The sequence below is a fragment of the Nelumbo lutea genome, chromosome 3 (assembly GCF_056320005.1).
Source record: "Nelumbo lutea isolate HS-2025 chromosome 3, American lotus-T2T, whole genome shotgun sequence".
NCBI classification, from domain to species: Eukaryota; Viridiplantae; Streptophyta; class Magnoliopsida; order Proteales; family Nelumbonaceae; genus Nelumbo; species Nelumbo lutea.
The window spans coordinates 98,246,634-98,270,008 of NC_142686.1; the positions used below are offsets into that span (position 1 = coordinate 98,246,634).

At 37.4% G+C, this 23,375-nt stretch overlaps 3 protein-coding genes across 7 annotated transcripts; 1 reads left to right on the forward strand and 2 right to left on the reverse strand.

The window, feature by feature from the left end:
- Nucleotides 1–1,161: 1,161 nt before the first annotated feature.
- Nucleotides 1,162–6,342, reverse strand: LOC148867091 (cyclic phosphodiesterase-like). Its single transcript, XM_088977072.1, has 3 exons — nucleotides 5,768–6,342; nucleotides 5,252–5,306; nucleotides 1,162–1,775 (listed from the first exon to the last, which is right to left on the reverse strand). Exons 1-3 carry the CDS (start codon nucleotides 6,071–6,073, stop codon nucleotides 1,576–1,578), a joined length of 561 nt encoding a protein of 186 aa, XP_088833198.1. The 5' UTR covers nucleotides 6,074–6,342; the 3' UTR covers nucleotides 1,162–1,575.
- Nucleotides 6,343–6,438: 96 nt separating this feature from the next.
- On the forward strand, nucleotides 6,439–11,227 carry LOC148867092 (ARM repeat superfamily protein). 4 transcript variants are annotated; one of them, XM_088977069.1, is made up of 3 exons: nucleotides 6,439–6,653; nucleotides 7,052–8,831; nucleotides 8,925–11,227. In XM_088977069.1, exons 1-3 carry the CDS (start codon nucleotides 6,454–6,456, stop codon nucleotides 11,067–11,069), a joined length of 4,125 nt encoding a protein of 1,374 aa, XP_088833195.1. In that variant the 5' UTR covers nucleotides 6,439–6,453; the 3' UTR covers nucleotides 11,070–11,227. The 4 variants fall into 4 exon arrangements, with proteins under 4 accessions (XP_088833195.1, XP_088833194.1, XP_088833196.1 ...); XM_088977070.1 differs by adding an exon at nucleotides 6,777–6,876 and having other exon boundaries at nucleotides 6,466–6,653; nucleotides 7,052–11,227; XM_088977068.1 differs by having other exon boundaries at nucleotides 7,052–11,227.
- Nucleotides 11,228–19,973: 8,746 nt separating this feature from the next.
- Nucleotides 19,974–22,925, reverse strand: LOC148867093 (inositol polyphosphate multikinase beta-like). 2 transcript variants are annotated; one of them, XM_088977074.1, is made up of 4 exons: nucleotides 22,723–22,925; nucleotides 22,434–22,626; nucleotides 21,408–21,542; nucleotides 19,974–21,028 (listed from the first exon to the last, which is right to left on the reverse strand). In XM_088977074.1, the coding sequence occupies exon 4, from the start codon at nucleotides 20,933–20,935 to the stop codon at nucleotides 20,054–20,056; it is 882 nt and encodes a 293-aa protein (XP_088833200.1). In that variant the 5' UTR covers nucleotides 20,936–21,028; nucleotides 21,408–21,542; nucleotides 22,434–22,626; nucleotides 22,723–22,925; the 3' UTR covers nucleotides 19,974–20,053. The 2 variants fall into 2 exon arrangements, with proteins under 2 accessions (XP_088833200.1, XP_088833199.1); XM_088977073.1 differs by lacking the exon at nucleotides 21,408–21,542 and having other exon boundaries at nucleotides 22,723–22,894.
- Nucleotides 22,926–23,375: the final 450 nt, after the last annotated feature.

The window sequence follows — 23,375 nt, forward strand, 5'->3', positions numbered from 1 at the left end:
TAAAAAGTTAAAAGCAAACGTCTGTGCATACTCTGATTGAACTTGATCATTATAATGGGTCAGGTTTTTCTTATTCTCTGATTTCAACTTAGAAACTGACCAATAATAACTTCCAACTTCTTTTTAAAACTATGGGCCTGTTTGATTTGCAGTAATAGGGGTTGAATTGGAATTGGATTTCAACTGTTTGGTTAGACAAAATGGGAATTCCATTCCCATTTGAAGGAATGGCCATTCCCTCCTCTTCCCTTGGGAATGAAATTCCATTTCAGGTTATTTCAATTCCGGTTCATGTCTGAACCAAATAGACTATGGGAATAAACCCATTCTAAATTCAATTCCAAAAAATTTTAATTTTGATTCTGAATGAACCAAATTGACCCTAATAAATATCCATAACTTGCCCCTAACCCATAAAAACTGGAATGTACTCTAAAAATTAGTCCTTACCATAAATATGTACAGTATTTGTATTTGTATTCCTTCCAAACTGAGCCTAAGTCCAATAAAGGAGTACTGAAGAACATCTAAATGTGATAGTTTTATCATTCCCTTCGAAACGAGGAAGCACGATATGGCCGAATTTAACCATTTAATGTTACTACAGCCGGACAGAGAGCATTTCAATCCACACTTTGAATATGATAATCACCCATCTTGCCTTTCTTGGGTGCTGTTCGCAAGATTTTGGCAAGGTTCTAAATATCAACCTGGATCGACCTGTTCTGGTTTAAGACCCTACTACACTTTGACTACAACCCGTGTAGGGGCGTGTCCAAAAGCCACCGGCACGATACGTCTCTACTTGAGTTTTTATTTCTCAAGGTACTCTTATGTTATAAGAAATGGCTTTGTACTTGGCGAATAGATGGTATCGCTGGAGTTCCCGCTTCCCGGTTTAGATTTAGATCGGAAGTCTTAACTTTAACAGATTTATAATTCCGGCTGGTTTTTGGATGGTAGAATTGATATTAACCATGGTCTTTTGTCTGTCAAATCCAATAAAGTTTTGAAAAGATCTCTACCATATTTTTTACGAGGCACCAATCTCCATGGCACCAGCACCTGAAAAACTTTTAACCAATCAGTACACGTTCCCTGTGATGGATCATGGATCCCTGAAGTTTGGAATCATCAAAAAGAAGGATAATGCTAACATAAAAAAAAAAGTCATAAAATTAAATTTATGAAAATTAATTTCTCATGGAAATAAAAAAGCATAGGGAATTTCTCAAATCACTTCTCATAAATCATCTCATGCTTGTCAAAAATCATTGCCTAAGCCTAACTGGTCCACCTAGGCGCCTGCTCAATCTCTAACCAGGTGACAAGACGGTACCCCATCACTTGGTTGTGCACAATTTCTTTGCATCCTGATTACTATGTTTCCCAGTTCATTTTTATTGGGTTTGGACAGTTTGTTATTGACTACAGGTTATGGTCATCCACTTCCATTATAGCACTGTTGATCACTGAATCCATGGCAAATTACATAATACCTTGCATGTATGTTGCAGTTGGCATAAAGAGCATCATGTGCAGATCTTTTATTAGACATCCGCAGGAAAAAAGTGACTAACTGAGACTGCATTCAGCAACCTTCTCCCAGGATTTAAGGGTTTTGTCTTCAGTGTCTGTTTTGTATAATGCAAGGCGAGAGATCCGGAAGCTTAGGGTGTTGACGTCCTCATCAAGAAGTGTAGCTTTCTCTTGAGCACTTTTCTTCTCATCATCAGTTAAATCCCCATAAAGAAGACTCAAATGCGGCATATAAGCTAGTCAAATCAGAAATATTGCAAAAATAATTGTTAGGCAAAAATATAGTGACAAAAGGTAACAGAATGTATATGTTTTGTATATTAGATGCTGGTGAAGAAGATGCATAGCTGCTACATAAAGGCTTTATAAACAAGGAATTTTTATAAACAGTAGAGTTAAATTCTAATTTGCTTGTGCTCCAGAACTTTAAAACGAGTTTTCCTATTATCAAGAGAGCAGGGTAATGCAAGTTGGGTCCAGGGCCCTTCAAATTTTATGTTTTTTAAGTAATACTCAACCAAAGCCCACCCAATTTGCACCCGAATTTTATTTTGCTCTTTGAAAGGACTCAAATTGGAGCACAATTTGCATCAACCTGTATTCAAATGGATTACTTCTGCTCAATTTCAGGCCAGTTTGGATTGGGTTTTTCCTTGTTATCAGGTGGTCGAAAGTATTTAAAACCCGACCTAACTATGAACCAGACAACCAGGGCCAACTAAAAAACAACCATATGCATTTGTATAAAGAAAATTTGTGGACAGCCAACAGCAGTAATATGAAAAGGTAGATTAGTGCCAAGTTTTGTATTAAATGATAAAAGGTTATGGCGCAAGTAACTCATATGTGGAATGGAAGTTGATCTTAGTGTAACATGTACAAGACCAGAATAGATGAAAGAAGACAAATGGTAAAGCAAACAGGGGGGCATATAAAGACAATTTGGACACATGCACAGCTGGAATCCTTTGTCTCACTCTGACTCCACTGCTTTATGTTTAATAGATTACTATCTTACTGATCCAAATTATACAGTTGTAAAAACTACCCTTATTTTTCACATCCTAATTCACTTCATTAGTGTGTCATAAAAAAAAATAAAGGTAAGGGGTGTCAGTTATGGCCAATGCACTTTAAAGCTAACCTAGATAACTTGGGACTCTTTCATCAACTTCAAATCCTTAATAGTCTTTTATTTTCTTAGAAACTGGATAAAAGTATGCATTTCCATACCAAAGTTCTCAATTTTAAGAGTTCCATAGCGTTGAGACAAGGAGACCCATTGTCTCCCTTGCTCTTTCTAATTGTGATGGAAGGTCTCACCGTCTTCAGTAAATTAGTTGGCAGGGCCTCAGAACTGGATCTCTTGGAGGGCTTTGAAGTAAGTTCTAATGGGACAAAAATTACCATTTTGCAATATGCTGATGATACTCTCCTTTTCTGCAATGTATCAGAAGACCAAATCCTAAACCTGAAATATCTACTTTTCTGGTTTGAGATTGTATCAGGGTTGAAGGTGAATTTAACAAAAAGTGAATTGTTAGCTGTGGGGGAGGTAACTAATATCCAAAGCCTGGCTGATCTATTGGGCTGCAAAGTGGGTTGGCTGCCTTCAAATTATTTGTGTCTGCCCCTTGGCGCCAAATGCACCTCTAAAGCTATTTGGAGTCCAGTCTTAAAAAGGATAGACCAAAAAATGGAAACTTGGAATACAAGATACCTCTCTAAAGGTGGCAAGGTCACACTAATCAAAAGTGTGCTAGCTAGTCTTCCAACTTATTTTATGGCCCTATTTCCTATTCCTTCAGAGATTGCAAAGGAAATGGAAGAAAAAATGAGAAATTTTCTTTGGAAAAGCTGGAAAGACTCCCATAAGTACCATCTGGTGAGCTGGGAGCAAATCTGCAAGCCCCAGTCACAGGGTGGGCTGGAAAGGTTATAGAGGAGGAATATGGCTTAAGGAATAATGGGTGGGATGCTGGATTACCCTCCTTGACTTATGGATGTGGGTGTGAAAAGGAATTTGTAAGGTGTTCAGGCAGTTCAAGACGTATCAGATTTAAAGTGGGAGATGGAAGAAAAATCAGATTCTGGTTAGACCACTGGACTGGTGACAGCACTCTAAAAGGGTTGTTCCCTGCCTTGTACAATGTGGCTTCAGATAAAGAGACCTTAGTGGCTTATTCTTTCATGATACATGAAAGTAGACTATGCTGGGATCCTTCCTTCAGGAGGAGTTTGACTGGGAGATTCAACAGGGGTGCAGATTTTCTTGCTCTGTTACAAAACCAGCAGCTAAATCTTCATTTGCAAGATTCAAGAGTTTGGAAGTGGACCAAGTCTAGTGGATTCACAGTTAAATCCTTCTACAATTTTCTAGTTGGGAGGACCGAAGTCCCTTTTCCCAGTCAGGCCATTTGGGGGATTTTGGCTCCTTCAAAAGTCGAGTTTTTTTGTTTGAGTGACAGGTTTGGAGAGGTGCTTGTCCAAAGCAGTGTTTTAAAAGGCGTGGGAGGTGTATGCTTGGAGGCACGCCTCTAGGCGAGGCACTCCCAAAACGCCTTGAGGCATATACCGGAGGCACTGACCTCTGAGGTGTACAACTCATGCACGCATCATATAAAAAGACAAAAAAAAAAGAAAAAAGAAAAAAAGGAAAGGAAAGGAAAAGAAAAGAAAGGGAAGGGAAGGGAAGGGAAGGGAAAGAAAAAGAAAGAGAAGAAAAAAAAGAGAGAAAAGGGAAGGGATGAGAAGATAAGGGGAAAGAAAGTGGTCTGCCCCTTTGGCTGGGGGGCTTTGCCTCTCAGAACCCCCCGCCCCCCTTTTTCCATGCAGCCCAATTTGTTTTTTGTATTAGGGAAGGGGAGGGGGGGGGTCTTGCTCCGCCCTGGCTCGCTTGCCTCCATTTTGACAAGACCCCTCCCCAACTAGTGCTATGCATCTTTATTCTTCTTAATATAAAAGATTTTTATTAAAAATAAAGAAAAAATGAGATCCCCCCTTCCTCTTCTTCCTCCTTCCTCCTGACCCCCCTCCTCTCAAGGAGGCTTACGCCTCCTTGCTTCTTATGTTCTGAACTACGCCTCATGCCTCTAGGTAGTGGAACGCCTCGCATCATGCCTGATCCAAAGAGATTGAGCTGAAAAAAAGGCTTTAACGTTTCAGACATAATGTGTTGTTTATGCAATGTGTAGGTGGAGTCCTCTGGGCATCTATTCCTTCACTGCAAGTTTAGCTCTGCAGTTTGGAGTCACTTCTTGAAGCTCTGAATCTAAGTTGATGCATGCCAGTCTCAGTTAAAGCTCTGTTAGAGGAGTGACATCTACCTGGGTTATCCAGGAAAGGAAAATTCTGCTGGTCTTCCACCCCTCCGGCAGTTCTATGGGCTGTATGGTTAGAAAGGAACAAAAGGATTTTTGAAAACAAAACTACTACTGAAGCCAAGGTCATTAATTCGGCTATAAAGGCTATTAGGAGTTGGATGTCTATACATTCTGAATTCAAAGACAATACTTCAATACTTCTGATTATACTTTTTTGAGGGTGTCCTTTCTTTATGTACAGCTACTCATTGTACACAGGACATTTTATTAATACAACTATACTTACCTTTTCTCAAAAAAAAAATAAAGAAAATCTAATCATGCCACTTGTCATTATTAATCTGGATGACAAAAAAGTACAGACAAAGGCAAGAGTATGGAGAACTCACGGGTTGAGCTCTTGTATCCAAAATGGCTTGTGCAGTGTGAACTAGTTGACATCACCTACAACAACAAATTCATATCAAATGACCAAGGAATAATTCCAGAGAACCAAATAAGAAACTCCAACATATACTGCTCAAAGAGTACTCTTTTGTGCTAGGAAGGAGAGATAACACATTGTTGCAAAGATCAGTAGAATTCAACCAAGACTTTATTCAATTTCTCTGCAGTCATCGAATTTTCATCACTATAGAATATCAACTCCAACCCTAATATCAAACTACTGACAATCACCTTAGACACAGAAACCATCACTCATGGATTTAAGTTTAACAACCATTAACCGTGAATTTTAGAGTAATGGTAGCTCCTGCACATGGGTGTGCAGTTTTGGTAGACCATCATAATTATGCCCAAACCAAATTTACCAACAAAATCATACAAAAAAATCCTTAATTTATTAACAAGATAAATTAAAAAAAAAAGAAATTTTGATTTATTAATCTGATGAAATATATTACCTCCGGAGTGGTATGAAGGAGGAGGTACACGCACTGGTAGAAGAATGTCCCTGTAGAAACCGAATTAACACAGGCCGTGTAGGATTTGAGACCTTCACAGGCAGAGTTGAACTTGTGCAGAGCATCGGCCTTGGTGAGGTGAATGGCTCCAACGACGGTGACGTGGGGTTCGAACTCTGGACCTCCGAACTCTGATCGGAGACCGTGCATTACCTTCTTTAACCTATCCCTCACGTCTTCCGTCGGAAGTGCCCACACCGAATAAACATCTTTTGGTTCTTCTGAGACCCCACTGCCTACTTCCATGATAATTGATCAAAGCAACAGAGAAATCACCAGTAAACCTAGAAACCCCACAAACCTAATTAAGAAAAGGCGTCGAAACATTCACCGGAACACAGAAACAAGGGAATGAGGCTGAGGGATTCCATGTTTATATGATTTCTGTTCCTTTTTTTTTTTTTTAGATTTTTGGAGGATGACAGAAAAGCAGAGGCTTTTCTTAAAAAGAAGTGAAGGATCGAAGGAATATCTGGTGAGGCGGTGAGAATTTGTAGGGCTAGATGCTGCGAACAAAGACGTGAAAAACAAGCTACGTGACCAATAAAAAGTGAACACGCCAGTGTTCTGTAGACATGGGGCCCACACCATTTGGACTCTGCTTATCTTCGAAACGAAACCCTTCAATGGAAGAAAATACAGAAGACAGCGAAGGTTTCAGCGCCATGAACGACGAAACCCTAAGTGAAGTCTTCTCTCATCTCAAACCTTACTGCCTAGAGCTTCTCGAGCTTCTCCAAAACCCTAAAAAGAAAGTTAAAGCGGTTTCTGAACTGGCGGAATTTCTTCGCCGAGCTCCACCTGATGCTTTACAGCCATTTCTTCAGTATGTGCTCATGGTCTTTTGCGTAACACAAGTTTGATTTGTTCCTGGCTTTTCATTTTGAATGGATATTCTCTTGCTTTGGATTCTTCTGAATACTTGGGTTACTTTCTTGTTTGTTTGTAGGGGATGGTAATTGCTGTATTTGATAGAAATTGAAGTTCTTTGAAGGGCTTCATTATTTGTTGGAATACTTTGACACTTACTGCTATTTCGATTCTTCAGTGTATATTTTTACGATATTTTTATCAGGAAAATTTATGTAATTTAAGTTTCACATATGCTGCTACACCGAAACCTGTTACTTACTGTAACCTGTGTGTATTGCAATTTTTTTATTTTTTCCTTAATTGAATTTTGACATTTGGGTCATTTTCTTTTATGGTTTTTGGTTTTCCCAGCTATATATTGTTCCCTTTGCTGCTTCTACTGGATGCAGCAGTCAGTTGCAGATCTGCACAGAAGGCTGATTCTGATACGAAATCGCCCAATATCCCCAAAATGATGAATACTGTTAGTGATAGTGTGGCAGAGGGTGTGCTTTTGTGTCTTGAGGAGCTTCTGAAAAAATGTCATTTAGGATCAGTGAATCAGATGGTTGTTGTGCTGAAGAAATTAACATATGGAGCTATGCTTTCGCCATCTGCGGCAGCAGAAGAATTTCGAGAAGGAATAGTTAGGTCACTCAGGGCAATGCTTTTGAGGCTACCACCATGCTCCATTGAGTCTTGCGTCTGTAAAAGGATTCCTGGCTTGCCTGCTTCTATAGAGATCAGTGGTTTGCAATTTCCACCTTTTATTCCTTCAAAATATCACTCAGAACCAGAAGAGTGTTTACTTGCATTTCTACAGTCTCAAAGTGCCTCTGCTGCTGTTGGACACTGGCTATCACTTCTTCTCACGATTGCAGAGAATGAGGCTGTGCGAGGACATCGTGGAAGTGCAAAGCTGCGTATAGAAGCCTTTTTAACACTTCGTGTCCTTGTTTGCAAGGTTGGTACTGCAGATGCACTAGCTTTCTTTTTACCTGGTGTTGTTAGTAAATTTGCCAAGGTTTTACATGTCTCAAGGATAATGATAAGTGGTGCTGCTGGAAGCGTGGAAGCTGTTGAACAAGCACTAAGAGGTTTGGCTGAGTTCCTTATGATAGTTTTGGAGGATGAGGCAAATCTTTCTGGCTTTAATATGTCCATCAATGATATTAACGGATTCTGCGAAGACAAAGATGACTCTTCCCAGTCGCTTCTGGAGGCTCTTCGTCATTTGTGTTCTAGTCCTGAACGTCAGACGGAGACATTGACAGGAGCTTCAATTGGTCAGGCAGTTGCTACTGTTAGTACCAAATTTGATTTGAAAGAGAACAGATCCCCTGATTCTTCCAATATTACGGAATCATTTTATGTGAATCGCGTGGAAGGTTGGATTGAAGAAACTTCTGTACATGTGGATAAATTGTTATCTGCAACATTTCCTCATCTCGTTATTCATCCCTCAAAGAAGGTCAGGCGAGCTCTAATTGGTGCTATTCAAGGACTGTTGTCAAAATGCCATAACACACTTAGGAAGAGCAGGTTGATGCTTTTGGAATGTTTATGTGCCTTAGTTTGTGATGATTCAGAGGAGGTGTCTTTAGCTGCACAGGAATTCCTTGAATCTTTCTTCATCTTGGATGAGAGACGTCATATGGAAGGGGAGGTTGCTGCACTTCTTAGTAGGCTTCTTGATAAACTTCCGAAAGTTGTTCTTGGAAGTGATGAAACAATTGCAGTGTCACACGCTCAGCGATTGCTTGCTTTAATCTTTTATGCTGGTCCTCAGATAGTCATGGATCATTTTCTTTGTTCTCCAGTTGCAGCAGCTAGATTACTGGATGTTTTAGCACTCTGTCTAAGCCAAACTTCAGTATTTGCTGGCTCTCTTGGGAACCTTATTTCAGCAAAGACATCTTCAGTTGGGTATTTGCACTCTGTTGCTGAGTTAAAACCTAGCAGGCTCCTCTGCAGTGCTGATCAGGCTATGATAATTGCTTATCCATCTGACATTGCTCAGACCACGGAATTTCAGGGTAAAGATTTACAAAGTTCACAAGAAATTGTATGTAAATATTATGACCTTCCACGTATGCCTCCTTGGTTCACCTGCATCGGTAGTCAGAAATTATACATGTTCCTTGCTGGAATTGTAAGACTTACTGGTTTATCTTTAATAGCAGATTCTAGACATGAAGTGTCATTATCTATTATAACTGATATTCCATTGCATCATTTGCGTAAGTTGATAGGCGAGGTCAGAATGAAGCAATACTGTAAGGAAAGCTGGCACTCTTGGTATGCCAGGACTGGTTCAGGACAGCTACTCCGTGAAGCAAGTACTGCAGTATGCATTCTCAACGAGATGATCTATGGTATGTCAGAACAATCAGTTAATACTTATACAAGACTGTTTCAAAAGCCCAGAATGAAAAGTGAAAATACAAGAGGGTATGTTGATGTAAGATATGCTGATAGTCATCCTAACGAACATGAATGTGCTGCTTCTGATAAATCTGTTTGGAAGGTATGTCAGGGGGAGGATACAAGGAATCAGTTGATTGATTGTATTGGTCGCATACTTAATGAATATTTATCTCCTGAAGTGTGGGATCTTCCAATAGATCAGGAACATTCTCTTCTAGAAACTGCGTGTGAAGCAGAAAATATTAATCTGCATCTTTTCCGTGATACTGCAATGCTACGCCAGGTTATTATTGATGGAATAGGCATCTTCAATCTGTGTCTTGGAAAAGATTTTGCTTCTAGTGGATTTCTTCATTCTTCTCTATATATGTTACTTGAAAATCTTATCTGTTCATGCTCTCAAATAAGAAATGCATCCGATGATGTCTTACGTGTTCTTTCTGCTTCTTCTGGTTATCCTACTGTAGGACGTTTAGTTGTGGCTAATGCAGACTACATAATTGATTCGTTATGTCGGCAACTTCGTCATTTGGATATCAATCCTCATATACCAAATGTCCTTGCTACTATGCTTTCTTATATAGGAGTAACACATGAAATATTGCCATTACTGGAGGAGCCAATGAGGTCTGTTTCCCTGGAGCTTGAAGTTCTTGGTAGGCATCAGCACCCAGATTTAACCATGCCATTTTTGAAGGCTGTGGCTGAAATCGCAAAAGCATCAAAGCATGAAGCTTGTCTGATGCCAACTCAAGCAAAGTCCCTTTTTACTGATGTCAAATCTAAAGTGTCTCGTTTGGAGAAGACAAGAAAGGATCACAAAAATTTCATTTCACATGATAATGGTGATACTGAATTATATTCAAGAGAATCAGATACAGATGCCTTGTCCAATGAACTTGATTTAAATCTGGAGAAGTGGGAGAAAATGTTGTTCCAGCTGAATGAATCCCGTAATTATAGACGGACAATAGGATCTCTTGCAAGCTCATGCTTAGCTGCTGCCACCCCTTTACTTGCTTCAATAAAGGACAAAGAATGCCTGATGACCCTGGACATAGTCGAGGATGGAATTGTCACTCTATCAAAAGTTGAAGAAGCCTACAAACATGAGAGAGAAACAAAAGTAGCAATTGAAAGAGCAATTGAGCTTTGTTCCTTTCATGATCTTCAAGATACTCTTGATGCCTCCAATGAAGGAACTGATGAGAATAGATTGCTTCCAGCAATGAATAGAATTTGGCCTTATTTGGTTGCTTGTATTAAGAATACACAGCCAGTGGCTGTACGGAGATGCTTGGCTGTGGTAAGCAATGCAGTGCAAATATGTGGAGGGGATTTCTTTTGCCGCCGGTTTCAAAATGATGGACGCCACTTCTGGAAATTGCTAATGACATCTCCATTTCAAGGGAAACTCAAATTAAGAGAAGCTATGCCATTGCAACTTCCATACAGAACTACATCGTCAGAGGACCCAATTGCTGAGGTTTCCAGTTTGAAGGTCCAAACGTCTGCTCTGCACATGATTGCTGATCTATCGAGGAACAAGAAAAGTGCTTCTGCTTTGGAAGTCGTCCTCAAGAAGGTTAGTGGCCTAGTTGTGGGGATAGCTTGCAGCGGAGTTGTAGGCCTTCGTGACGCTTCCATTAATGCTTTGTTGGGGTTGGCATGTATTGACCCTGATCTTATTTGGCTTCTGTTGGCTGATGTTTACTACTCTTTGAAGAAGAAAGAATTACCTTCACCACCCACATCTGATTTTCCGGAGATCTTCCATCTCTTGCCGCCTCCATTGTCTTCCAAGGATTTTCTTTATGTGCAGTATGGGGGAGAAAGTTTTGGTTTTGATGTCAGCTTTTCTTCTGTGGAAATTGTGTTCCAGAAGTTGCATCAGGAGGTGTTTAATTTGCAAAATATGCAGGTACTTCAAATCCCAAATCAAGGTGGATCTAGGGGTACCTAAGCAGTTTAGTGACCAACAATCTTCTGTAGTGGTTTTTTTTTTTTATTTTTTTTGTTGGATCAATAACAATCACATTTTTATTGATATGTAAACAGAGTGTACAGATTTACAGGATAAAGAATGTAGACCAGCCCAACTGTCTACCCCCAAATGTCTCACATCATGTTCCATTTGGCACTGAAGTATACAAAAAGGAAATGTCCAAGATGTTTCTCTTATTTTTATCCAAAACTTGAAGCCCAATTGCTGGCTTGCTTTGACTCCTTTACTGGTAAAGGCTTTCATATAAATGGGTTCTGGACTCGTCATGTCATTAAAACATGAACCAATGGGATTGTAGCGGGATGAGTAATATTGAGTACATGGTTTTGTGTTCGTGTGCGCGCACACGAGAGAGAGAGAGAGAGAGAGAGAGAGAGAGAGAGAGAGGAGTGCTTGAGAGTTTAAGTTTTTCGAGGGAGGGAGAGAGGTAAGATTAATACGACGTAATACAATAAAATGTTAATAAATCAAATAATCTAAATAGGTTAATGTTGAACAATAAAACATGATACAACGTAAATAAATATGTTATTCTAAAATTAAAATATTAATAATAGATATTAATAAACTTAGTAAAATTAAAATACATTTATCTTATAATAGTTCATAAAAATTAAGAAATTTGTTTTTTTTAAATGTTTATTGAAAACATTTTAATTCTACTTAAAAATCAAACTTAATAAACATTAATAAAAACAATAAATTTAAATATAATAAAAATATTAATTGGTAGTCTTAATAATATTATAATTAAAATCCATTAGACATAATAAACATGGGTTTGACATATTACATATAGAGCCTGTGTTCTAATGTTATACTTTGTTTATTCTTTTTACCTTTATTAGATGGCTTTGTATTAATGTATTATTATTAAAATTAATATTTTTTATGAGTTTGGACCTATATTGTGCATGCGCACATGCTACATAAGATTTGGACCAGCTCAACCAAATGGAAATATCTTAAGGCCATGTTTGGGAGTGCTTAAAAATAAGTGCTTATTTGGCCCATTAAGCACTTATTGGTATTTGGAAAATAAGTGCTTATTTTAAAAATAAGGTTTTATTTTTTAAGCCCAAATTTCCAGCTTTTTTTAAGTGCATATACAATAAGCATTTATTCAATTTTTTTCTTCCAAACATAATTATCCGTAGTTGAATTTTAAAATACCACTTATAAAATTATCCCTAATTGAATTTTATAAAAGTACATTTATGAAAACTGATGCCAAGCTAACCCACATCAAAAACATTTTTACAAAATCAATTTTATAAAAGCGCTTTTATGAAAGCACTTTTACGAAAACACTTTTGCCAAAATGCTTTTACAAAAGTACTTTTATGAAAGCACTTTTATGAAAATACTTTTACAAAAGCACTTTATAAAGTGCTTTCGTAAAAGTGTTTTTGTAAAAATGCTTTCATAAAAGTACTTTCTTAAAAGTGCTTTCATAAAAGTACTTTCATAAAAGAGCTTTTGTAAAAATGCTTTCATAAAAGTATTTTCTTAAAAGTGCTTTCAAAGGGTATATTTTGAAATTTTGAAAGAAAATGGACATAATAGTCACAAATGCTTATTTAAGTGCTTATTAGAGAAAAAGCTACCAAATATCCAATATAAAACAAGTGCTTATTTTAAAAAAATAAGCACTTGAAAAAGTATTTATTGGAATAAGCACTTATTTTTAACTTAAACACTTCCAAACATGGCCTAAGACTCGTTGGGATTGTTATGACCCTACCCATATAGCAGGAGATGGGCTTGTATATATGACATGTATATAATACACTGTAGTTACGATAAAAGGGACAAGGGGTGCAACTTGGGAAAGCCCAACCCAAGCTTGAACTGACCTGGCCTACATTTTTTCATGGATTGGACTTTGATTTTCAATCTTTGGGCTGGGCCTAGGCCTAAAAGACCTAAGCTTTTCTGTTTTTGTGTTGGCTTGGCACTAGCCTCTAAGTAGCTCTAGCTCAACTTAAACTTAAACCCAACTTGACCTTGGCCCAACCATATATACATGCAACTTTTTAGTAACCTTAACCTACCTTAAACCAACATGCATGCATACATATGTAATGGCAATTTCCACCCTACCCGTACCCATTGGGTATGAAGGTTTTTTTTTTTTTGTTGAATAATGGGTTTTAGGGTAGGGATGGGTTTTGGGATTTTACAATCCATACAGGTATGAATAAGGTACAATATTAGGCTAAACCTAACCATCCCTGACCCATACATTGCAATTACTAAAACACCCCTAATGCTTATAATTAAATTACCATTGTAAGACATTTAAACTTATGTGTTTTCTACATGTTTTAATTAAATAATCAGAAACTTTGATGTTTGTTCATATTATTTTACTTGTTTATTAATTATATTACAAGAAATAATAAAAAGCTGCCCACCTGCCCCACTCGTAAATGCAAAGAGGGTGGGTTAGGGAGGGCTTTTGTGCTTTTATATGTGGGGAGGGCTTGGATTTTGAAAATCCAATCCACTATGGGTTGGAGAGGGTATGGGTTGGGAGGTTTTGGGAGGAAAAGAGGGTCTAGAATTTATAAAACCCTCCCCGAACCTGCCCTGTTGCCATCCTTATATATAAAATTCTTTTATGAAAAGTTCTTATTTAAAACTTTAAATTAATTATAATAAATAGGTTCATGCAACCTTTTAGTTTATTGAGCTCTAATAGGCCCACTTTAACCCAATTGACTAGGGGTGTAAATGGATCGGATCATGATCCGAGATTCGATCCTATTTGGCCAAATTCGGATCACCCAAATCCAATTCGAGGAGATCTGATCCGATATATATTATATATTTATAAATATATATAATACATATATGTTATTTATTTATTTATTTGTTTTATTTTTTATAAAAACATGTAAATATGTGATGAAAATAATTAAAAAAATACTTGATTTTTTTGTTTTTACTTTAATTAAATTAGTATATATATATTTTTTAATAATTTATTGATTTTTAAAGAAAAACAAGTTGGATCGGATCAGATCCGAAGATTTGACTTACCGATAGGATTCAAATTCAAATCAAGTCCTATCAGATCCGACTAAATTTTCGGATTGGATTGGATCCGGTATCAATAGTGTCGAATCGGATTTGAATTTGATTCAATCTGTTTGCATCCCTACAATAGACCAACCCAAACTTGACTTAGCTTGGACCCAATCTGAATGTCAGTTTTTAGTTCAAACTAGGCTTGGGTTAGAAAGATATGGCTTGGCCTTAGACCTAATTCAGACTCAAGCCTTATGTCCAATATTTAGGGTTTGGGCTTGGATTGACCTTAAACTTGACTTGGTTTAGAGACCCCTATGTGCTTATTATGTTGCATGATTTTGAAAACCAAACTGGAAATAAAACAACTTTGGCCACTAGTTCTCGGGTCAAACAGTCCAAACCTGGGACGGACAGTTTTGGGATCCAAAATCGGATCTGAACCCATGATCGTTCTCGGGTCAACTGGTTGGATCGTTTGGTCTGATATTGTTTTCAAAACCATGGTACCATGCATTTCATTAAATAGGTGAGCCTAAATCATTTTCTATACATAAGTCATCAAAATTTAATTTTTAAAGCTCATTTAAAAATATAAAATTTAATAAAAAGAATAAATAAAAAATAACTTCATTATTTATGAACAAAATAAAGGACATATAACTATTTAAGTTACATTTAAAAGTAAAAGAATTAATAAAAATAAGGGTAAATTTCTTAAATTACCCTTATGATTTAGTTAATTGACTAAGTGTATCCTACTGTTTGAAAATTTGTTAACGCTATCCTAAGGTTTCGACTAATACTTTTCTTACCGTTAGTTAACAGGAAGATAAAAAATACTATTTACCTTTTATTCTTTTTCATATTTTCAAAATAAAACCTTTACTCTCCATTAGTTCTAAACACGTTCACCAACCCAAATTCAAGCCCTTAAGAGGTCTATAATTCTCTTTGTTGATTTTTTCGTTTCTTTTCTTATTTATGCTGAATTATCAATTCTACCATGCAATCGAGAAGCTCATTTAACGGCACTTAATAAAAAGCTCATTTAATGGCAGCCATTAAATGAAGCAAAATAAGCTCATTACTTCAGACTTAAAACGAAACCAAAAAACAGAGAAAACAAATATGAGAAGATGCGGTGATAATAGGATTGCCTTCGTAACCAGGGAACAGGGGATAAGAGCAGTTTGGAAATAGTCGTCGACGAGATGAAGGGGAAAGGGGAATGTTGGAAATGGCCAGCGACCATTTCGACTATTAGATGGCCACACCGAAAGAGGGAGGGAGCGCTATCCATCAACGCGGCCGCCATCACCATCACCATCGCCAACGACGACGTAACTGCAACTACTGAAGGCGAAGCGTGGGCGGAGATCTCTACCGCACTCTCCCTCTTGTTTGTCCAAGCGTCATTTGGTTTGATGGACGAGAATGCAGAGGGCCTGTCGTTCATGAGTGAATGTTATTAGGTGCCGGAGACAGATGTTAACGGGCATAGATCAGGAGCGAATGTTGTTAGGCATCAATGGAGAAGACAAGAGCCTGTCGTTCATGCACAGCCCAAAATTCCTACCCAGCAGACCCACCCATTACCCAAAAGGTGCCAGCCTCAGCCGCCGGCCGCCATGCCTTATAAACCTTCTCCTCATTCCCTTGTTCATAAGCAAGATACGATCTTGGGAAAGCCTTTCGAAGATATTAAAGCTCATTACATGCTCGGAAAGGAACTGGGTAAAGGTCAATTTGGGTTGATGGACGAGAATACAGAGGATCTTAAATGTTTGTGGGGTGGATTTCAAAGGAATCTCGGTCTCCCTATAAAACCCAGACCCTTTGAACCTTTGTCTGAAATCTCACCATTTTTTTTCTGGAGATGTCTGACGGTCTCCGGTTCTCTCTTTGCGTTCAATCTCTACCGAACGGGAAAGACCTGAGAGGAACAGAAAAGGCAGCTGCACCTGTGACGGAGATCTCTGCCGTAAAGGAAGGCAACTGCAACTACCGAACGACGGAGCATGCGCAGGCCGACGGAGATGCCCTCCCCCTCCTTTGACAATGCAGAGGGTACTTTGACAATTGTTAGAAACAGTAAGGGCAGTTTAAGAAATTTATCCTAAAAATAATTATATTATTTTAGGAGCAAAAGTAAGTGCATATAACTTTCTTATTCATAGGAAATTGAAATATATGGAAAGAAAAAATGAAGTCCACGTAATACTTTCCTTTAAACCCCAAGAAAGTTGGTATTTGAAAGAAAAAGGCAAAACTTTAATAGAAACAAAATTAAAATATGCGAGTTAGGTCCAATAAAAAATAACTAATGTTAATGGAAAAATTAACAATAACAATAAGTAGTAAAAAATATTACAAGTAATAAAGCTCAATTGGAAATATCATAAGGCTCCTCCTTAGAGATGAAGGTTCAAAATATCGACATGCCCAATACGTCGATAGGGGCGTATCGAGCAATATCGATACTATTTTTTTTTAATTTTTTGAAACCAATTCAAGGGGGCGGTTTAAGGCTGCTCCACCACCTGAACCGGTCAGAACCCCGATACACCCACTGTAGGGGCATACCGGGGAGGTCCCAAATTGATACATGACAATACTTTGAACCTTGTTAGGGATGATCATTTATGATCTAGACCAGCTTAAATTTCTAGGCTCAAGCAACTATTTCCTTCTAGGCCATGCCTAGGCTAAGCAACCCCATTTGATTTCTATGCAAAAATAATAAAAATAATATAAACAATAATAGATCATTTGAAAATGTCATAAAGCTCATTTTCCTCAAGGATGATCATTTATGACCTAGACTAACCCAACCAAAATTACAATTTCATGGCTTACGCAACTATTTTCTTTTGGGCAGGCCTTGCTCAACTCTACATGAAGCCCATAATCTGGGCTAGGCCCAGGTTAAGTAACCCTTAAACTTAACCTGGAAGTTATATACAATTATGGTAAATATTATATATAATATTTAGATAATAAATTTTATATAGATATATGGTATAATATATTTTTGTATATAATTGATTATAATTAAATAAAAATTATAATTTATAAAAAAATCATAGTTTGTCCTTGTCTTAGGTCCAAACTAGTGGTGGACTCACGCTGAGTCAAGTAGAATATTTGGCTATTCGACCATGGTTCTGTAAAAAAACATAAATAAATAAAAAGGCTTGAGTTTAAGCTGAGAGGCATGAGGTTGAATTCAGCTTTACTCAAAAGCTCATATATTCTAGTTCAGCTCAGTTTATGAATGATAGTGAGCCAATCTTCATATGAAAAATAAAAAGTTATACATACCAAACATAAAATAAAATAAATATGCATATAAAAATTTAGAAAATATTATATAATATAAAGTCAATTAGGCTCGTAGGCTTCATTGGACTTGAAGTCAACTTGATTAGCAAATGTGCCTATATATTAGGCTCTAACTTAGCTCAAAGCCCGATTTTAAACCAAGCCGAATTGAGCTTCTCACAAGTTAAGCATGAATATCTCATGAAAAAGCTTGATTCGTATCCACCCCCAACCTAAACAAATATTATCAAGCTTGGGAGTGCATTGGGTTGGGCATAGACAACTTTAAAAATTGTTAATACACTATCAAAATATAACTCATAATCTTTTATTTTTTAGTTCATTAATGGGGTAGCCCATCCCCCTCTATACCCATAACCTCAAAACCCTTATGGTAGTGGGATTTGATCCCAAACTAGCGGTGATACTAGGGTTTTTAAAACTACCTCAGAGAATGAATTGGTCAGGGGTCCGGTTCTCGGGTCAAATGCTCCGATTGTTCGAATTGAATGATTGGCCCATTTTGACAAAAAAATTAAAAAAAATAGAAAATGGTCAAAACCGTTCAAACTGTTCGAACGGTTAACCGCCTGGGTCAGCAGTTTGCTGAACAAAATCAACGGTTTTTGGGAAAATTTTGGTTTTGGGGAAAAACATAACCGGTCACCTAATCAGTTCTCGGTTTTTCCAGTCCGGTCCGGTCCGGTTTTGAAAACCATGGGTGATACCAATAGAACCACCCATCAATTAGGTGGCTCAAGATCACCTTGACCCATGTTCATCTATATTTCTAATTTCATTTCAGGGTTTCTACTTTAATTTTACAGAGAACTACGAACAAGCCCAATACAGATAGACCCAATGCAGATTTCTGATTTCCACTACAGAACTATAAACATTCATAAGGTCAAAAATCCACACTCTATGCATCCATACCCGCCTGTGAATCGTCATTCTCCCTTAATTTTATGGGTTCCTTGGGCTTTAATTTCACTGTATTGCACAAATCCTAACTAGTGTATGTATATACACGTGAATACAATCAAAGTTTGGCTTGCTATCAAATCAAAATAATCTAAATTCTCTCTCTCTCTCTCTCTCTCTCTCTCTCTCTCTCTCTCTCTCTCTCTCTCTCTTATATATATATATATATATATATATATATATATATATATATATATATATATATATATAGCCCAGGAAATGAGAGGTGAAGGAGAATGGAGAATGGAGATTTAGGCGAAGTTTTCTAACGTGCACTTATGATATGTATTCTTCAACTAAAATTCAACCAAAAAATTTGATTTGAAGTTTCTCTTTAAGGTTAAGGTTAAAAAATATGAATCTTATTTAACTTTGGATTGGGTTAAGATTGAGGCATTGTCCAATCCGACCCTACAATAAAAAAAAGAAAAGTCATTCTAAATTGACATAGGAAAAATTAATGGAGCATGTTAATATCCACCCAAAGACCGTTAGATCCAATTGGATTTTGGATTGGATTGAAGATTAAGGAAAATTCACAATCAGTTCCTTGTACTTTGGGCCTAGTGCCACTTTGGTTCCTAAACTTTAAAATGCTATAGTTTAATACCTTAACTTTCAAAACGTGTCAATTTAGTACTTACCATTAACCAGCCGTTAAGTGACATTTGAAAAGACACAAATGCCCATTCAAGTGTCATTTAATTCTCTTTATCAACCATCCAAATGTTGACAAAAAATAACAACTCCAAAGGGTTCTTGTGGATAGGATATCCAAACTGGGTTAGCCGGTTAGGAGTTAACCATGCTGAAGCAACCCATCCCTTCTCAGTTGGGTTAGTCGACATGATAAAGGGCCTCTTGCTAGTTGCTAATGCTGAATTGGCTAAGCTGTTTTTTTTTTTTTTTTCAGTAGGCTGTATTTTATGGGGATTACCTTCATATCTCTCTCTCTCTCTCGCGTGTGTGTGCACATGTGTTGGTAATTGATGACCTACATGGTTGAAACATGTCCCTACGAACGTAGACAGAAAGGGGAAAAATAAGATACAAAGAATAATAAAGAAAGTTTGAGCTTTAAGACAATTTCTTCCTAGTACTTCCACTTATCAGTGACCTACTCATTTTCAGGAGTCTTAATTTGCTACAATTTGATTAGTCATATTTGTTTCAGTCTTTGATCAACTGTAAGATTTGAATGGTGAGCATGAAAGCAATAGTCTCTTAGAAGTTTAAATAGAGGAGATCATAGTTAAAGGAGATTTAATAGAGACTTCAAGTATATTTAGAAAGTTCTTTTATCAAGTTGCTAGTTGGTTAATTAACAGCTACTTGGGTCACAGTCACTTCAATCGTCTATCAAGTTTTGGGAAGATTGACCACATTGGATAATTTCTTTTTATCATTTTTTTTCTGAAACCAGTCCAATCTCTCTCACTAAGCTCAATGAAATCAAAATTTTCTTCACTTAGAGTAAGGCAAAAGGAACTCCATCCTAAAGAGAAGAAGAAATAGAGATGTGCAATTTAAACCCAAGAGATGCAAGCTAACCAGTTGAGAGTTCTCTGCTTATTCTTGTATACCATTTTCAAAATAGAACATTAGAACCTGTTCTCAAATTCCTTCAAAAAAACATTGTTTGTTTGTTCATCTGGACTGGTGAGTATCTCTGAGACACACTTTATCAAAGAGCATAGCCCCCCCAAGAAGTTATGATCAATAACACCTTCACCCTCCAAGACATGAGCAAAATCAACAAGCTTGATTTCTGCACCTGGAATCCCTTTCAATGCCCCCTCCTTTTCATAAACCATAAGAACTGAACAAGAGTAGAAGTGAAAAATAGTTTGATCCTCAAACCATGCTTTCAGCTCCAGTAACTGTGCCAGAATTCCAGTGGAACCTCCATAAACAACTGAGGCAAATGAACAATCTGGGACCCCATCTGAAGATGGGTTAGAAGAAACAAACTTCCTCAGAACTGACTTAACGTTCTTCATGGTAAAACTCTGGGTTTGCTTCTTATTAGGTTTCCAGAACCCTGACTCCTCATTCTCATAGACTTTCAAACCAGATATCCTAAAGCCCAATTGCAAGCTTGTGGACTCTCCGTCTTTCTTGATGCATCTCTGGAAATAATCATCAGATGCTTGAGGGTACCAGGTCCTGGAGCCAATCTTGATGTCGATAACAGATGGGAGGACACGATTTGAGACCAGATCCTCCAAAACAAGGTGGGGGTGCAGCCCGGATCCATCTGAACCTTCTAAAAGCTGGGTTCCATGGAAAATGGGGAAGAATCTTCGGACATAATCTGGTATTCTGGTGTTGGAAGAGAAAGAAGTATAAAAGGCCACCTCTTTGGACCCACGTTCATCATTCTGAAGAGGCTTGTAGAAGTGACCTGAATCATCAATCAATGGACCAAGCTTTCCATCGCAAGCCTGGTGCCCAGCAACTTGATGTTCAGGGGTCTTAAACATAGTGAAAATGCACCTGGCAACAAATACTTCTTCTCCACGTCTATTCAGACTATGGTTCAAACTTCAAACCAAAGAAATGAAGAATTCCACAATCTGGAGTCAAAATTCCTGTTTTCTGTTAGAAAGCTCTAAAGTACATTAAATTGTATATCTGAGAAAACAAAGAACATCCAGATAAACCATGAGTTTTCTCTCTTCTTTTATTTAAGAGAAAATTTCAGATATAAAAACTATGATACTTTACAAAGAAAGAGTGAGTAGATGTAGGAGAATGACATTCCTCCTGAAGTTTCATAAACTATTTTCCCATTAGAGGGCTGACCCTCTGGTTTTCCAAGTTAAATCAAAAAGGAAAATCAGGAAAACGGTTTTTTCCTATTAAATATCATTGTCCTTTGTTATATATGGAACCAATTGCAGCCATTAACTAGAGCATCATGAATAAAGAAAAAAAGAATGAACACCAACTTACTGGGAACTACAACCACTGGAATCAGAATGGAAAAATGAATCTCTCAAAGGAAGCAAACTAATACATTATTCAGTACATTATAGAACATAGCCTCAGTTGTTCTGCCATCTACAACACTTCAAGGACTTCAAATTACTGAAATGGAGCAAACTGATGAGTAGAACACAGATTGAGAAGGAACCAAAACACCTGAAATTGGCAATTAATCCAAAATGCCAAAAAAGGAAAGGAAAATGTTTTCATCTTTTCACCATGCAAACAAAGATCCATCTCAAATAACTTGAATAAAACTATAGAAGAATCAAACAAGAGAATGCCATATCTACGAAAAGCAGAGGAAGCTGAGCATTCAATACTGATTAAGACTAAAAATTTGAAAATGAATGAATAAAAAAATGATCCATGCATGTTATTCACTCTGCAAACCAAATATTCTAAATCTAGGATTTTTTTTTTATTGACATGAAGATCGGTAACAACCTTTCCACAACCCTTCACCATATAATCAATTAAACACCAGAAAATCCTAACCTACTTGAGAAAGAGCAAAGGAATGCAGTTCGCCAATTCACTAAGGCATTCAAATAAAATAACTAGGAAGCATCTCAATTCCCTTGGGCTATGTTTGGTTTGAAGGAAAAGGTAGGGAAAGATCAATAAAACTTCATAGCAGCCACAAAATTACAGAAATTCGATTGCAATAAGACAGCTTTCGTTCATTAAATGTACAAACCTTTTCATTTTTTTCAAAAAAGCAACCCGGTTGAATCCTGATAAAAAAATGGAAGACAGAAGAAAACCCAGATGACAGAACGAAAGAAGAAGGATTTTAAACCAGCAAGTAGTGATCCAAGAAAGAACATTTTTTATTGATACACAGATAAAGAGAAAATATATATATATATATATATATATATATATATATTTAAAGAAAAGGAATCATGTGATCATTATTGATGAAATCTGAAAAATGAAGAATGTTTCAGCTTTTAATAAGGAAAAAATTAGAAAATGAAGATCAATTACTTTCTGGGCATCATCCAAACTGGCTCAAACTCCATCTAAAGTTGAATCTTCAAACTCGAACAAACAAGTGAACAACAAAAGTTTGTTTGGCAGACGCAAAACGCCCAGAAAGAACCAAACGTCACTATCTCAGGGATATTGACTCGTGTTGTCACAATCACACGACCCCACGTGACAATCACCCCAAGTTTCACTGCAACCAAGACACAGAAAAGCTGCTTAGCTCTCCTGACTAGTCAATTTTGAATTCCAAGCATAACAATGAAGAGTGGAACAGTGTGATACCGACACTTAAGATTTAAGAAGGTTTCTTGAACTTGAAGTGGGCATGCATGGCTTCTCCGAGTCATTCAGCCATGGAGAGAACGGTAGCCTGGGTAGATGATCTGAGCTGAGTGGAGATCAGAAAGAGCTAAGACAGTTTCTGTTGAGAGTTTGCAAGGGATAACTGAGAGTACTCTGAACATGTGGGGGGTGAAGGGTTAGATGTATGGATGAAAACTGCGAAGGAGACAGCATTTGGCAGCTCTGTGTAGGCCAGGTCTGATCACCAAGCTCATTTGGTCAAATCATTAATGAGGTCGGTCATCAAATAATAATATGGGCAGTTGGGGATCCAAAGTTGGGTGACTGGGTCCATGACCTTAAGAGGAATTCCATCACCAGTGGCCACTGTAGAGTACAATTGGACGATGACTAGACTTGAGATTTTATTCATGAGACGATCCTTATTGGCGTTGCCTTCCGGCATGAAGCAGCTTTTGTTCAGCTAACAGTTAACACCATCTTACTCCAGATTAGCAGTAAGTAGTAACCTTAGCCTATGATTATTAACTGCTAAGAGAGCAGAACTTAGAAATCCCAAGTTTCAGATTTTCAGTCTCTCTCTCCCATTAAAATCTTTGCAACTTTCCAAGTTTCTGAAAAAAGATTGATTGTTAT

What these genes read in the sequence shown, in the direction of transcription:
- LOC148867091 (XM_088977072.1), bottom strand. Translation starts at nt 6,073, where the DNA reads ATGGAAGTAGGCAGTGGGGTCTCAGAAGAACCAAAAGATGTTTATTCG. An exon ending in TCCTTCATACCACTCCGGAG is followed by an intron (nt 5,307 to 5,767) that starts GTAATATATTTC and finishes TTGTTGTTGTAG; the next exon opens with GTGATGTCAACTAGTTCACA. An exon ending in TGGATACAAGAGCTCAACCC is followed by an intron (nt 1,776 to 5,251) that starts GTGAGTTCTCCA and finishes TGATTTGACTAG; the next exon opens with CTTATATGCCGCATTTGAGT.
- LOC148867093 (XM_088977074.1), bottom strand. Translation starts at nt 20,935, where the DNA reads ATGTTTAAGACCCCTGAACATCAAGTTGCTGGGCACCAGGCTTGCGAT.
- LOC148867092 (XM_088977068.1), top strand. Translation starts at nt 6,454, where the DNA reads ATGGAAGAAAATACAGAAGACAGCGAAGGTTTCAGCGCCATGAACGAC. An exon ending in GCTTTACAGCCATTTCTTCA is followed by an intron (nt 6,654 to 7,051) that starts GTATGTGCTCAT and finishes TGGTTTTCCCAG; the next exon opens with CTATATATTGTTCCCTTTGC.